This window comes from Manis javanica, chromosome X (assembly GCF_040802235.1).
Source record: "Manis javanica isolate MJ-LG chromosome X, MJ_LKY, whole genome shotgun sequence".
Classification (NCBI taxonomy): Eukaryota; Metazoa; Chordata; class Mammalia; order Pholidota; family Manidae; genus Manis; species Manis javanica.
In genome coordinates this window covers 39387628-39402702 of record NC_133174.1, presented here as the reverse complement: position 1 = coordinate 39402702, position 15075 = coordinate 39387628, and the positions used below count along the sequence as shown (strand labels likewise).

The 15075-nt window shown below is 44.2% G+C and overlaps 2 protein-coding genes across 4 annotated transcripts in view; one reads left to right on the top strand and one right to left on the bottom strand.

The window, feature by feature from the left end:
- SLC9A7 (solute carrier family 9 member A7) overlaps nucleotides 1-10659 on the top strand; it is a 191520-nt gene extending 180861 nt beyond the window's left edge. For 2 of the 3 annotated variants that reach the window (XM_036996306.2, XM_036996308.2), the window contains 2 exons: nucleotides 1450-1555; nucleotides 5123-10659. In XM_036996306.2, the coding sequence (XP_036852201.1) occupies nucleotides 1450-1555; nucleotides 5123-5371 (355 nt within the window). In that variant the 3' untranslated portion in view covers nucleotides 5372-10659. The remainder of the gene's footprint in view (nucleotides 1-1449; nucleotides 1556-5122) is intronic. The other variant, XM_036996307.2, reaches the window with a different exon arrangement.
- A 656-nt stretch (nucleotides 10660-11315) lies between these two features.
- CHST7 (carbohydrate sulfotransferase 7) overlaps nucleotides 11316-15075 on the bottom strand; it is a 38411-nt gene continuing 34651 nt past the window's right edge. Inside the window, exon 2 of the mRNA XM_017657322.3 lies at nucleotides 11316-11941. The gene's annotated coding sequence lies outside the window, so the exon portion shown is untranslated. The remainder of the gene's footprint in view (nucleotides 11942-15075) is intronic.

Below are 15075 nucleotides of genomic sequence, written 5' to 3'. Positions count from 1 at the left end.
CCCTCTTTTAAAGCAGTTGTCAGAGGGCCTTCTGTATTTGGGGAAGAGGGACCTCATCTTTGGACTGTCCCCAGCTGGGAACTGAAAAGCAGCCTCTGGGTTTCCCCATGACTCTTGCATTAGTCATTCTACAAATCCAACCGCTGCCAACTTCTGAGCAAGGGCACAAGTTAACTGATAGGCCTGTGAAGTGTTCCCAGGAATACAGTTAGAGGACAGTGGTCAAAGGGGGACTTCTGAAATTGTTCTGTTTATAAAGGTTCTTTTGTGGAGTAATTCCCTCCTAGAGGTATACCTGGGGTCTCCCTTTCAGCTCCTATAGAGAAGCTTTTTCTCTCGTGTTGCTCTAAATGAAGCCAGGAAGTCTTGGTGCCCAGAGCAGGCATCCTCTTGGGTATAGATGGCTGTGACACATTCTCGCCTTCCTTAAAGTCTCCTGGCCATTTCTACACTTGAGGTAACTATGATCTCCACCTCTTCCATACTGCTTAGGCTGTGGGGGTCAGAAGTGGTCCCACTCTGTCATAATGTGATTCGAGCTTCATGGTGCTCTGAACCCAGGACTCTGCATTTGGCAGTACAGATACCCACCTGACTAGCCCTGAACTCTCCACATGCTGGCCTCCAAGTTAGCACAGGGATCTCAACTGACGGCAAGTCTGCTTCTCAGGGGACATTTGGCAATGTCAGGAGGCATATTTGCCATCACACCAGGGGGGAGTGGGAGGGGACACTACTGGCATCTAGTGGGTAGAGGCCAAGGAGGCTGCTACATGTCCTGCAGTGCTCAAGAGAGCCACACACCAAAGAATGATCTGGCCCCAAAGGGAATGTTGGAGAGTCGAGAGAGAGGTGCAGGCAGAATGAAGAATAGTCCTGTATGGGAAGGTGGGAGATTTAAGCCTGAGTGACCTTAGTGAAAGCATTTCACCTCACCAAGCTTCAGTCTCCTCCCTTGTAGCAGCCCCAGGTTACCTCTCAGGTCCCATGCACCTCTGGCATTTCCACCCAACATGTGACCTCTGGATAGAGCGCTTTAACAAGAATGCTTACACAGACCCAAGGGCTGTGACATCTCCACTTCAGGTACACTGTCCTGTTTCCAAGATGTGAGCTGGGTGTGTGTCAAAAGCTGGAATGCTGATTGAAACCAAAATTCTCAGTCAACAAAGGGAGAAGGGTGTTCTAATTAGTCAAATATTCCCTTGGCCTGAAAATTGAGAGTCACCAACTCGAGAGTTAAGTTAACACTTCAGACTAATGGGACATGGTTTACTCTTTGGTACAGACTTGCAGAGTACAGGTATTTTCTGTATTATGCTGGTAAAGTGGAGGAAAGCCACTTTCGCGGGTAGAATGCTGGATGATTTAGTGTTTGGGATTTTAAACACATTTTGTTGGGTGTGTGTTTTCTTTGCAGCCATTTTTTCCTTAATTCTCTTTTTAAAGTTACTTGAAGCCCATCCTCACGCACAGTGGTCCCCCCTTAACTTCCACTCTCCCAGCCTGGTGTGGCTTGCTCGCTCGCTGTCTGACCAGTCCTCAGGTATACGATGTAAGTGTGGCATGTCTGAGTTGCATTCCTGCTCACCACGCCAGGGTAGTCTCTTGCCTAAAAAGAAGAAACCTATTGTACTCAAGTCTCCAAATGCATAGATTTTGCTTCTCTAATAAGATGATTAGAAATGGCCAACTTATGTATGTTTATATATTTTGCAGTGACAGAGAAATCTTTTACCAGGGCTATAAGGCTCCCCAACATCAGCAGCTGTGGTGTGGCAGAAAACACTAGATAAGGAATCAGACCAGCTGTATTCAAATCCAAGCCCTGGGCCATTTAACTGTACTGTACTTCAGTTTTCTTATCTGTAAAATGGGCTGGCTGAGAGAATTAAAGGATAAGGTATGGAAAGATGTACTGTGAACTACAAAGTGTTTAGCAGATGTAAGGATTATTTTTGTAAAGTTTCTTTATGTTGATGTGGTCAGGTCCTTCCTTTCTATTTGCAGATTCTAGAAATAGACTCAGTACAGTATGAAAAGAATATCCACACTTGTGGATGTCTTAGATTTCTGGCTGACTCTTGAGCTTCTTATCTAGGTTGCAGGCAGAGAGATGGCAAGAGCAGTAGCTACCCACATAGAAGGACTAGGGGTTCTTCCTCCACCATCCTACTCATCTTGTTAGTAACACCCATTCTACTCTAGGAGAAAAGAACTTCTTAAATTTGTTTAGAGCTTTACAGAGACCCTAATGCAGATTTCAGATAACTAGTAAATAACCTACAGCTTACTTGATCAGCAGTGAGAGAGCAGAACACAAAGCCCAGATCTGAGAGAGCAGGGCCCTAACCAGGTAAGTTCTGCTAGGGCTGGCAGCAGGCTCAGACTTGATTGTGGGTGGTATAGAGGGCAAACAGGTGTGGACACCCGGACTGTGTGGCTGGGCTGGGGGCTCTGGGGTGGGTAAGAGGGTGGTTCAGAGGGCTAAAGGGCAACCACATCAGGGATGGGGAGACTTGGGCTACAAGAATCCCCCTCCGTGCTGCTGCTGCGTGGGCTGCAGTCCTGCCTAGGGTCTCAGCTCCAGCCATAGTGAAGCCTGCTGCTGAGAGTGGGGGCAGTGAGTATAGTGCTGGACTGGGGTCTGGGCTTGGAATGCACTCTTCGCTGAATGTCACACTGTTGTCTGGTTCTCACCCATCACCTAGAGGGTGTTTTGGACTTCAGCAGGTTGATTTGTGAGATATCTACAATGTTCATTATTCATGATTTCCACTACTTTAAACCACTTTGGTTTGATATCCACCTAGTAAACTGTGTTCTCTTTTCTTTGAAAATGACCCCTGGTTATTTAAAATGCACACATTACCACAACACACTGTTTGCAGGGGTTTGCAGGGTTATTTCCCTGGCAGCCTTCAGTGGACTGATAGTTATCTAATTATACAAGCCTTTAGCTGAGCAAAACTTCTGTTGACCCTGTCATCTAGAATTCAAGGGAGAGGATTGTTTTCATCATCTGCATATAACATCCGATAAGCTCTGATTTGGAAATCCCTCTCCAGTGGGTTTTACTCTGTCCTTGTTTCTCAGGGACCTTCCCTTGGGGACTATTTGTCTGGGCTTATGAGTTTCATAACGGAATAAGTCAACATCCAGTCTTGCTTTCTCCTGCTGGTGAATTTTGGCCCTGCTTCCCACAGTGAGGGGGTCAGAGTGGCCCTGCCACTGGGGCTCCTGTTCCTCTGTGCTTCTGGGCTGGGGGTGGGGGTAGCTCCATTTGCAGAATGACACTCACATTTAGTTGTTTTGGATTCCTCTCTGTCCCTCCAAGGCACCAAACCTTGAAAGAGTAAAATACATGCCAGGATGGTCACCCCTTGAAAATTGTGAGCCCAGAGCCCTGGGAGAGGCATTTTGACACATATGAACAAAAACATAGGAACATGCTAAAACAGGGAACATGATGTAATTTGTTGTTAAGAAAACTATCATAGGGCAGATTGAGTTCAAGACTTGCTAAACAGGAATGGAGGGGAGGAAGTTGGTAAGTGTTGAGTGGAGCGAGTTTTAGAAATTACAGTCTGCCTGTGCAGAGGATTCTTATTTAATTGCAGTCACACCATGCCACCAGTAAGGATTTGAGGCAGCAAGCAAGAGGAGTTGCATACTTTCCCTTTAGAAAAGCTGGGCATTGTTTAAGTGGAGTCACACTGGGGTGTGGATAAGTTCACATCACTGAGAAGCAATGCAGGAAGCAAGCATGTGCTTGTTACCACTAAGTACACAGAGATGGGCTGGGACAGAAGTGAGGTAGGCAGAACCCATGAGTCCTCTGGGTGGATGCATTTAACAGTCGCTTATCTAGCACCACCCATGAGTGAAGCACCTCAAGGAAGGAGGCCAAGAAGAGGAGGCAGGCACTGCCCTTTGGTGCTTTCCCATCGAGCTGGGGGCTCCAGGCAGGACGTGGGAGAATCTGCCCATGGCCTTGGGCAGCGTTCCTGAGCACCATGTCCTGCACCAAGGAGACCCTGTTGTTGGGTAGTGGATACAGGACTTTAAGACAGAGTTTGAAGGGTAGGTGGGAAATAAAAAAGAGCAGTTTCCCCAGAGCATTTTGAAATAGTGTGGTTGCCATTCAAGAAAGAAGTTCACAATGTTTGATGGGAGTGCAGCACGGCAGCAAACATCTTGTTTTGCCTGTTAAACCCACTGGAGGGGGAAAGTTGTGTCTGACCACATGCTGCTTCCTGACACTCCCACTGTCTTATAGTTTAAAGTGGCTGCCACTTGGTTAACACCTGCCTTGCTCAGCCTTGTCTGTTTTGCTCTAACTGCAGCTTAGCATGAGGTACCATTCTAGTCCTCTTCCTGACAGATACTTTCCACATCCTTCGTGGCACATCCCGTCTGGAGGCAGCATGCATCCCAACCCAGCTTTCTACCATCTGGACCACCCTAGGCACATTTTCTTAGCTCTGCTTTTCTTTTCTGTGACATGAGTGTTTGTGCCCTTCACAGGGCAGGGACAAGGATCAAAGGAGAGCTTCTGTGAGGTCCTGGCAGGCATAGAATAGATGCTCAAGAAAATGTATCCTCCCTCTGATCTCTCACTTCATCTACCTGAGGGCTTCCCATCAGGGTTTTTCTGTGGGGACAGGAAGGAAATCCTAATTATGGTTTGTCCTTTTCCCTCAATTGCAGATGAGGACAAAGAGTAGTTCAAATGTAAACTGGGGGCTTGGTGGGGGAGGGGGTGGAAACCTAGTCCTATCCAGAGGACAGAAGAACCAAAACCTGTGTGCAGGTCTCCCGGAGACCTTACCCCTTCCTTTCTCTGTGGGGTTGAAGCTAAAGGTCCAGGCTGGTTGCCCTTTCTTCCCTTTTGTCACTAACCCTGAGCTATTAGGCATTTAAAATCAGCACTACTTTCTGGTGTCAGAAGTCTTAGTTCAGGCAATGGTGCCTTACACTGAATAGCACTGTACAGTTTACATCCAGTATTCACACTAGAGGCTCTAGGCAGGCAAGTTTCCTAACCCCCCAGTTTTCAGATTGGGGTTGGCTCCAGCCCTGGAAGATACCAGTCTCCCATTTTGTTTGTTGCACTTTTCAGAACCAAGAGCCGCCGAGAGAGGAAGACTCGGATTTCATCCTGACTGAAGGTGACCTCACCTTGACCTATGGGGACAGCACAGTGACTGCAAACGGCTCCTCAGGCTCCCACACGGCCTCCACGAGCCTTGAGGGTGGTCGCAGAACAAAGAGCAGCTCTGAGGAGGTGCTGGACCGAGACCTGGGAATGGGAGACCAGGTTTCAAGATGGGGCACCCGCCTTGAGCTCCCCCTGGAAGATAATATGTGACTTTGCCCCCGACCTGAAGTGATGGGGCAGGCCCAGGGGGCAGTAGGGGTGGCCACAAGCCCTTATACTTGCCGTGGGGGCACTGAGTGGAACGAACATTTCTGTTTATGGAGGTCTGAGTGTATCTTAATATTTAAAATTTCACCCAGGATGCAGATGGTGGGGCTGAAGTGTCTCTAAATCAAGACAAGTGCAGACCCATTCCCACTTTTTCATGTAGTGTAGTAGTGGCTGTGCAGAGTTAACAAACAAATAGCATGCTTTAATGGTCTCTTAATTCACTCACCTGCAGTGTCTTAACAAGGTGTGGCAGGTACTGGGGATTCCTCCCAGGAGAGGCTTCTGGGCCCTGCCCAGAAGCACAAGCCTAGCTGCTGTAGGGATAGCTAGTCAGGAGAGGATGGGCTGGAGGAAAGACCATGAAGGAAGGCCACTGCGATCAGACTGCCAAGGATTATGGGAAGCTGGTGTTCAATGGACAGCAAACATGAAAAAGCTGTGAGAGCAGAGGCTCCGTCGAGGGCCGCGTCACAGCAGCCTTGTATCAGGATTCCTGATCTTTTTTGCTACCTGTGTTTCCTCTAGACTGAAGAATGGAAAATATATCCATGAACATTTCAACATGGGGGAAAGAATGATAATAACCATCTCTGGAAGTTTCCATGAAGAAGTTACTGAAATGTTTAAAACCAAAGGCAAAATAGTGTTACACTATTGTTTATTAATCTAAGGACAGGAAAAACTTTAGAAACTGAGGATGAGATCACTGCGAAAATCAGTTCTTGGAGGCCACCATATGAGCTGATGCCTGGGAGTGATTAATAGGGCTGAGCTATGTACTGTAGGTTTAGAAATAACACCAAAAATTGTGGATGCTTTTACTGGGGAAGGGAAGGCAGCAAGAAGCCTAAGAGACAATAGGCTAGTATTCAGAGGGAAGAAATCTCACTGTAAAAAAATTAACCACAAAGAAAATACAAGAGTGAATTCTAAAGACTGAGTAGAATTCCAGACTTTGAGCTAACAAGTGCATGAGATTTCCATGGCTACATGAGGAATCAGGCAAATCAATGGAAAGTCAAGCATTATCTAATCCAGTGGAAGATTCTAGCTACTATGAAATTAAGAATCCAGATGAATTGACACTGAGTGCCACTTAGAGAAGGGTCATTTTCTTGGTATCGGGGAGGCTTATACCAGCTTAATGTGTGAGTGTGGTTTGAAATTTAGGTTTTTGGTTTGGGTTCTTTGTGGGTGAGCTGTTCTACCTGCCCACACTTAGGTCAAATACTGAGAGAGGTCCTGGAAACCAAGTTTGCCAATTCTCCCCATGTCTCTATGCTTCAGTGCTAGTATATTTGAAAACCCAATATCTTAATAAATGCTTTCATAAGATGTGGGCATTTTTCTTATTATGGAAGATGAAATAGTGGCCCAGTCTAGTACACCCATAATGAAACCAGCCATTTAATATTAACTCACATTTTTAATGGTTAATTTTTAAATAAGACATTGCTTCACATTTTGTTTTTGAATGGATAGTTTGTATAAACCAGGACAAAATTATTACTAGGTTGAACCATATGAAATTGCTGATACTGAATGATTTTAAAAAACAGAAATGGCAATTTCATATGATTCAGTATAATATAACCAAATGATTTTTATTCACCTCTTTCCTTCCTTTCTACACTAACATCTGTTTTGATTTTATGGTCATCCATGGGTTTTGTAAGTTTGAAACAAAAGCTAACCAATGTACCTAACCCCATGAGGATTACCTAAGATAGTGAAGGACTTAAAACCTATGACCTACAGCCAGAGAAACAGCTTTCATAGGGAGCCCCTGCATGGGAGGCCATTATGTTATGGGGCCAGGCTGCAGAGAGCAGCTGCCAGAAACTGAATAATCCTGACCTTACCAGGGGTCCTGGGAAGTGAGTCCACTCGTCAAAATGCCTCCACCTCTAGAAGCATTATGCCTATGCTGAGTGGAGAAAAATTGGGTGCCATGTACCCCTGAAACCATCTAACTTAAGGCCAACTGTCTGCTGCCCATCTGACAGAAATCAGATGGAAACTGCTGAGCAATGGTACATCCAGCTAAAAAGTTCCTCGGAGACAGTAATCCCAAATCATCTTATAAACACATTGGTTCTGGGTTAGGGGGCTGACAGGTCCACAGAGGCAGATGTTCTAGAGCAGAGGTTCTCAACCCTGGCTCTACATTAGCATTGGCTGGCCAGTTTTTTTTTTCTTAATAGATGCAAGGGCCCTCCCTCCAATCAGAGATGCAGCATCAGTAAGTTTGGAGTGGGGCCTGCTTCCATGCTCTGTTTCGGATCCTCAGGGATTCTAATGTGCAGCTGGGGTTGAGACCCTTTAGTCTAGAAGTTGCAGTGGACCCTGTTGAAAACCTTGAAGAATGCCCTAGAAAATTAAGTGTGTTTTAATTGTCAGTTATGTGGAACAAACTGAGTGTTTAAGAGTAATACAGACTGGGCAGCCATAAAAGAGTTTCATGCTAGTAATTTTTGCACAACTCAAGAACATACTCCCCAGAGTACAGCTGAAAAGGTCACGTTTGAAAACCTTAAAGCATAAAAGGGAAAGAAGGGTGACTTGAATATATTCATGGGGGAGATTAAAAACCTGTCATCTTTGCCTTGATTTGCGGAAGGAAAAGTTTTGTCTTAACTGAGGGGCTGACTAACCGAATGTGAAGGTTTGTAAGAGGATCTCTTTTCACTTTAACCTGGGATTAAATCAGGAGTCCCCTTTGGAGTCAAGTGAACTTTCTTCCTCTTCACACTTTGCCTGTCCCCATGCCTGAAGCCATGGCTGGGCTCCTCAGAATAAAGGTGGGTCTGTTCACTGCCAGAGTAGGGGCCCAGAGTTCAGTGGAAGGTTGTCACTCTGCTGTCACATGGTGGTGGTGTCGCTAGCAGGTAATTAAGGAGATGCAGGCTTCTGTATAACACTGACAGAGGGAATATAAAAGCTTATGCCATTCCTCTTAATTCTCTTTTTTTGGGGACTACAGGAGGCCTGACATTTCTCTCTTAGAGAAGGAAATTTGGAGCTTACATAAAGCTGCACTTCTTCCTAGGAAGCAAGTATAGATAGAAAGGGCATATGTAACTAAAAGGACTCTGACCATGCAGAGTACTTACTGGAATGACCAGCAAGTAAGCACTGGTGCCCTGTAGCCGAACATCACGCTGTGACATCAAATGTTTCATCAAGCAAACAACAAGGAGCTTTTTAGGCTGTGTCCTCTACAACTGAAAATGTCCTCTGTGATTTGACTGACAAGTGAAATCTCTTTAGGAAACATGAAAAGGGTTGTCTCAGCTATCCATGAACATTTCAGGCTAGGGCAAAGAATAATACAGCCTTCCAAAATAGAGGTCTGTTTCACAGCCCCCAACCTGCACCATCATCTCTCTCCTTTTCTCTGTGGTGGGAGTTAATGTAATCATGTCAATATTTAATGTGAGCAAAATGATTTCTAAATGTAGAACCACCACTAATGCACTAGGGCACATTGGTGGCAGGGTAACTGAGCAAATCCTCAGAGGGCAAAGTTATCCACTGGAAAGCCTACCGTGGTACCTATGGTGAGTTCTAGAGGTGGGTCAGAAAGCCAAGTTTACCATCTGCTGTAAAATGTGATCTGGAAATGAGGGCTGCTGGAAAGTCAGCTTCTTATTCCACTTCAGAAATGGGGAACTTGGCAAGTTTTATGCCTGCCTTTTGATGTTGATTCTGTAGATGAGTTAGTGTAGGAGCTAGTCTTGTCAAATACATTAGACAGGTCTCATTGAGTTCTGATCTCTTATTTTGTTTTTTAAGTGAGAATCTGGCTTGCCAGTGTCAGTTGCTGCATTCTGCTATGTTAAGTTGAAGGAATCTAGTGAGCAAGAGTTAGAAAACAACCATCTGAATGCTGCTTTTGCTTTGATACTGAAAATACCTTCCCCTTTTCTAAAACCTCAGAATATACAGAGAAATACTCTTGAAGCCAATGCTAGTATGCAACTAGGAAAAGCAAGTAGGCTCTTTGACAATCCTTTCAAAATAAGACCTAGAAAAAAAACTTTTCAGTTTCATTTTTCATAAGTACACATCTTTTCACCCAGTGCTAGCAGAAATTGTAAAGGAAGAAACCAAAGTTTCAAATGTTAGTTTTAGTTTTTGTAAGCAGGGTATATTTTAACCACTTGTAAGCCCTCTTGGGACACACAGGCAGCCAGTGTTCTGCTCCACGAGCCTTGGTGAAGAGGAAAAGGGAGGTCAGCCTGGTCTGCTGTCTTTTGAAAAGGTCTGGTACAGGTATAGGAGCACTTGGGAGAGGTCACCTTCTCATTCTGATGGCTACCTTTTAAAAAGGGTTAACAGAATTGCCAAATGTCACAGTCAGCTTAACTCTTGGCCAGTGGAAAATTTTCTGGGCCTGTGTAGGAGGAACTTAGGAAAGGGCTTGTAAACAGCATGAAGAATGTTGCATCTTTTGCTTAAATCACTTAAGAAAAGTTAAGATGCCAGTGTTACTGGGTGACTACTGCATGGACTTTGAAGGTTGACTTTTGTTGTGATTTTTCCAGTTGTGGGGTTTGGAGAAACAGAGAAATTATTTTCAATTGTTTGGATGTTAAGTCTATGGGTTGGGAATTTATCACTGAAACCATCATTCAAAGTATGGATTCATAGGTCACTTCCTCCTAGGTTGTCTTTTCATTTTTTATATAAAATACATCTGTTACTTCATACTTAAGAAGTTTTATTATGTCCATTAAAATGATTAAATGGGAAGGCTACCAATATTCATTTAATAGCTGAAAAGCAATTTTTAAAAATAGGATGAATTTAACATGGGATGCTATAACCTCCTGGGGATCTTTTTATAGAAAGCTTACATACTGTATTTGGGTAGAATTTTGTCTTCTATTTCCATTTAACAGTAGAAAACTGGTGGTTTTATAAAACTAACATTACAGGACATTATATAAATGTGTTATATAAAATAATATTAGTGTGTTTAACTGTGAAAAAGTGAAGACTTGGAGTTATCAACAACTTTTATGTGCAATAAGGAAAACTGCAATTAGGACCCCAAAGTGCTACCTTTCCCTACCATTTTACTTAATGTTTGCCTTTGTGTATATGTTTAGATTGATATTGTAAGGCTAACCACGTTTTCCTGCCCTTTGCTGATATTTAACACATTTTTCTCAAAGCTTTTTTTTTAACAAAACTTATAATAAAAGATTAACTGGCTGAGCTAATCTTGTCCTCTATTTTATAAGTATCATCTGTTAATAGAAGAACACAGTAGGATCCTGTTCTTAGTCTGTTTCTTTCCCTCACTGAGAGGTTCTTTTCTGGGTGGGAACTATTCCTCTCCAGTTTATTTAGACTAGGGATTGACAGATTACACATGGCCTCTGTACCAAGTCTGGCCTCCATGCCTGTTTTTGTAAGTAAAGTTTTGTTGGCATACACTCTACTCATTCATTTGCACATTGTTACTGTTTGGATGTCCAGCAGAGTAGTTGCAACATAAACAAGCAGCAATTTGCTTATAAAGCCTGAACTATCTGGTATCTGGCTTTCTACAGAGAAAGCTTTCACAGACTCTTGATTTAGATGCTTGAAAAAATTTAGTTTTAAACTCTTCTAAAAATCATGGCAACAAACTTTTGAGAGTTTTTAAATGTGCCTCAGGGTTAAAAGAAACACTTCAAACCTGGTCTCTGCCTGTGACTTATCCTAGCCTGCAAGAGTCATCAAAAGGCTTTGTGTGTTGGATAGTTGCCGAGATTCTTGAACTCAATATAGTTTCCTTCATAGTCTTCATATTCCTTTGTATGTAGGCTAGATTTTCCCTAAACCATGCAATCAAACTACTTCATAAAATCTTTCTAACAAAACAAAACAAATCTTGTCATTACCAATGACTAAAGAGTTTTAATAATTAATTACAAAAACACCAGATAGAACAATTTAAAAGCAAAAACTTATTTCAGTTCATTAGGGTTTTCCCACCCCAGGGAGAGAAATGTACTTTTAAAAAATCAAGATTGGGGCAGGGGGAGCTATTGGAAGAAAAACTAGATAAGTCAGGTCTAAAACAATATCCCCAAATCTTATTTACTGCTAAGTAATTTAATCAAGATACACAGGGCTGCACTTGGCCCTTATTCACATTGATGTTTTGTCCAGACACCTGCTGATGGGAAATGGTACCAAATCACATCTCTTCTTTGTTCTGAGAATGCTTTATTGAAATGGCTCCAGCAGAGGCAGGTTCAGGCTGGGAACCAACACTCTTCCTAAGTTATGGCCATAATTATCCACATTGCACTGTCAATTCTTTACTGGAAACTTCATTTCGACCAATATGTCAATCATTATTTAACAGCTCCTGATTTTCCTGCTCTGCAGAATTGCACAGCAGTTGGTACCCAGTCAAATCCCAGTCTCTGACAGTGTGACAGATTGCCTCCACAATGTGGCTTCTCCAGTGCTGGGGCAACATGCTGAGTGCCCTGGTTCATGGTGACTGACCTGAAAAAGAAGGAACAAAGGATGTTTGAGCTTTAGAACACGGAAATACATGGACAAAAAGCCTGTAGAAGAACCCTGACGATGTAAGGCCTCTTAAATTTGAAACCTATGATCTTCCTTATCTAAGCTGCAGTACCCAAAGCTGGAAATCCACAATGAATCAGTATCTGTCATTTCTGCTTTATGAAGACAAGCCAGGAGAAAATGTGACCCAAGAGGGAGGCATTTGGTGAGGATAAAGACAGGAAAAAGATGGGGCACCTCTGTCAGTATGACTGTGATTTCTGCAGCTGCTGCTATGTAGGTCACCTGTTGAAGAAAACAACTTTCTGATACCTGCTGGGTACAGTGGGGGGAAGAGCTGGGATTGAAGCTGTACCTCTAGGCACTAGCTGTTCTGGAAACTGAGGCTGTGTATAAAATGAGTCCAGCTTCCTACCTTTGTGGCATCTGAGCTTTTTTCTTCTTTCATTAAAACACATTGCTTGTGTCATTGTATGGGAGAAGCTGGGGGGGGCACTCTGGGTATGTTCGTACTAGTTTTGCCACCAGTTTCTTGCTTTCTTGTGGTCCTTCCTCTGATCCTGGATGTGTGCCAAATTTGCCATTATTTTCTAATGTGGTGAAACTGTCCATCAGCTTAATAGAACTACTAATGCAGAGTTTGGGAAAGAAATACTTACAAGATGATTAAGCATATGCAACGAAGCACAAGAAGCATTAAGAAGCTAATTTCATAAATGCCCTGAAGGTCTCTCTATGAGCCTTTAGTATTCTGTTAGGACAGGTTATTTACATAAAGAAACAGCCACTATATCAAAATTCAGTGTAATTTAGTTTAATAAAAACCAGTTTCCAGATGGGCTGACTCTAGTTCCAGATAAGGTGGAGTAAGTGCATTTCTCCTTACTCCTTTCACAAAGCATAACTCAAATCCCCAAACATGATATCTAAAACAAAGATAAGATTCTGAAGGGTAGGGAAAAGAAGACAGACTAGAGACTCTGGGAAATGAGGAACAACATAGCTGTGAGTTCCCTGGGTTTTCTTTTTGCCTCCTCTATATCCTGGAATGGGCACTGAAGAAGCTGGCAAGCCAGAAATGCCAGTGGTCACACACCTAAAAACCCCATGAAAAGCCTGTTATCTCTAGCCAAAGGACAGGGGAAGGGTCAGCCTAGAAAGACAGAAACCAACCACCACAGAAAAAGTTCCCCCCCCACTATCAGCAGAAGCCTCATGGGAAACCAGGACTACCACCACTCCTGTCAGTAACCAGGTGGTGCACCCCTTCCTCCACCTGGGCAGTATCAGTGAAGGCCTGCTAAAATAGAAGATTTAAATGAAATTCAGAGATTAGTATATTCAAATGTATTCCAAATGGTCAGAATACAATTAAAAAATCACTAGTTACAACAAGAAACAGGGAAATTTCAGCCTGAATGTGAAAAGACAACTGACAGATGCCAGCACTGAAATGACATACTGAAATCATCTGAAAAGGATTTCAAGTCACCATAATAAAAATGTTTCAATTAGCAATTGGAAACACACTTGAAAACAAACAACAGAAATTCTTGGCAAAGAAACAATATAAAAAAAGAACCAAATGGAAATTTCAGAACTGTAAAACATAACCAAAATTTAAAAAGCTCCCTGGATGGGCTCAACAGCAGAATAGAGATGACAGAGTAAAGAATTAGTGAATCTGAAACTAGAAAAATAGAAATTACCCAATCTGAACAATAGAAAATAGACTGGAAAAAGTTGAACAGGGCCTCAGGAACCTGTGGTACTACAATAAGTGATCTACTATTCATTGTTGATCAGAGTTCCAGAAAGAGAGGGAAGAGAGATTGAGGCTGAAAAAGTAATTGAATAAATGTGGCTAAAAATTCCTCAAACGGGGGCGGAGCCAGGATGGCGGCATGAGTAGAGCAGTGGAAATCTCCTCCCAAAAACACATAGAGCTATGAAAATATAACAAAGAAAAATCTTCCTAAAATAGAGACCAGAGGACACAGGACAACATCCAGACCACATCCACACGTGCAAGAACCCAGCGCATTGCGAAGGGGGTAAGATACAAGCCCCGGCCCGGCGGGACCCGAGTGCCCCTCCCCCTGGCTCCCGGCAGGTAGAAAGAAACCGGAGCGGTTTTTTTTTTTGGCGAGTGCTTTTTGGAAGCCTTAAAGGGACAGGGACCCTGGTGCTAGGGAGGCAGAGCAGCAGGACTGGTGAGCGGGTGCCTGGGACCAGCGCCTGAGGACAAAGAATATCCCACGTTTTCCCTGCGGGACAGGAGGGCGGGTGCCTGAGGCCGGCGCCTGAGGACGGAGGAAATCGCGCATTTTTCCCCTTTTTTAATTTTCTCTTTCTGGCAAGTGCTTTTTGGAAGCCTTAAAGGGACAGGGACCCTGGTGCTAGGGAGGCAGAGCAGCAGGACCGGTGAGCGGGTGCCTGAGGACAAAGAACATCGTGCGTTTTTCCCTGCGGGACTGGTGGGTGGTTGCCTGAGACCGGCACCTGAGGACGGAGGAAATCGCGTGTTTTTCCCCTTTTTGGCGATTGCTTTTTGGAATCCTTAAAGGGAGAGGGACCCTGTTGCTAGGGAGGCAGGGCAGCGGGACTGGTGAGCGGGTGCCTGGGACCAGCGCCTGAGGACAAAGAATATCGCGCATTTTTCCCTGCGGGACCGGTGGGCAGGTGCTTTTTGGAAGCCTTGAAGGGACAGGGACCCTGGTGCTAGGGAGGCAGGGCAGCAGGACCAGTGAGCGGGTGCCTGGGACCGGTGCCTGAGGACAAAAAAAAATCGCGTGTTTTTTCCTTTTTTTTTTTTTTTTCTGTTCCCTCTCTCCTTGTAGCTGTTGTTGTTTTGGTTTGGAGAGTGCTTTTTGGAAGTCTTAAAGGGGAAGGAGAGGACACTTAGACCAGAGGCAGGGAATCTGGGGATCTCTGAGCACTCTAACCCCCTGGGCAGCAGGGAGCACAGAGGCCCCTTACGGAGATAAATAGCTTCCCGGCCGCTCCCCCTCCAATGGGGCTGCACAATTTTGGAGGAGCAGCCCCAGGCAGGCCACGCCCACAGCAACAGCGGAGATAAACCCCATAGCAAACGGGCAGGAAGCAGAAGC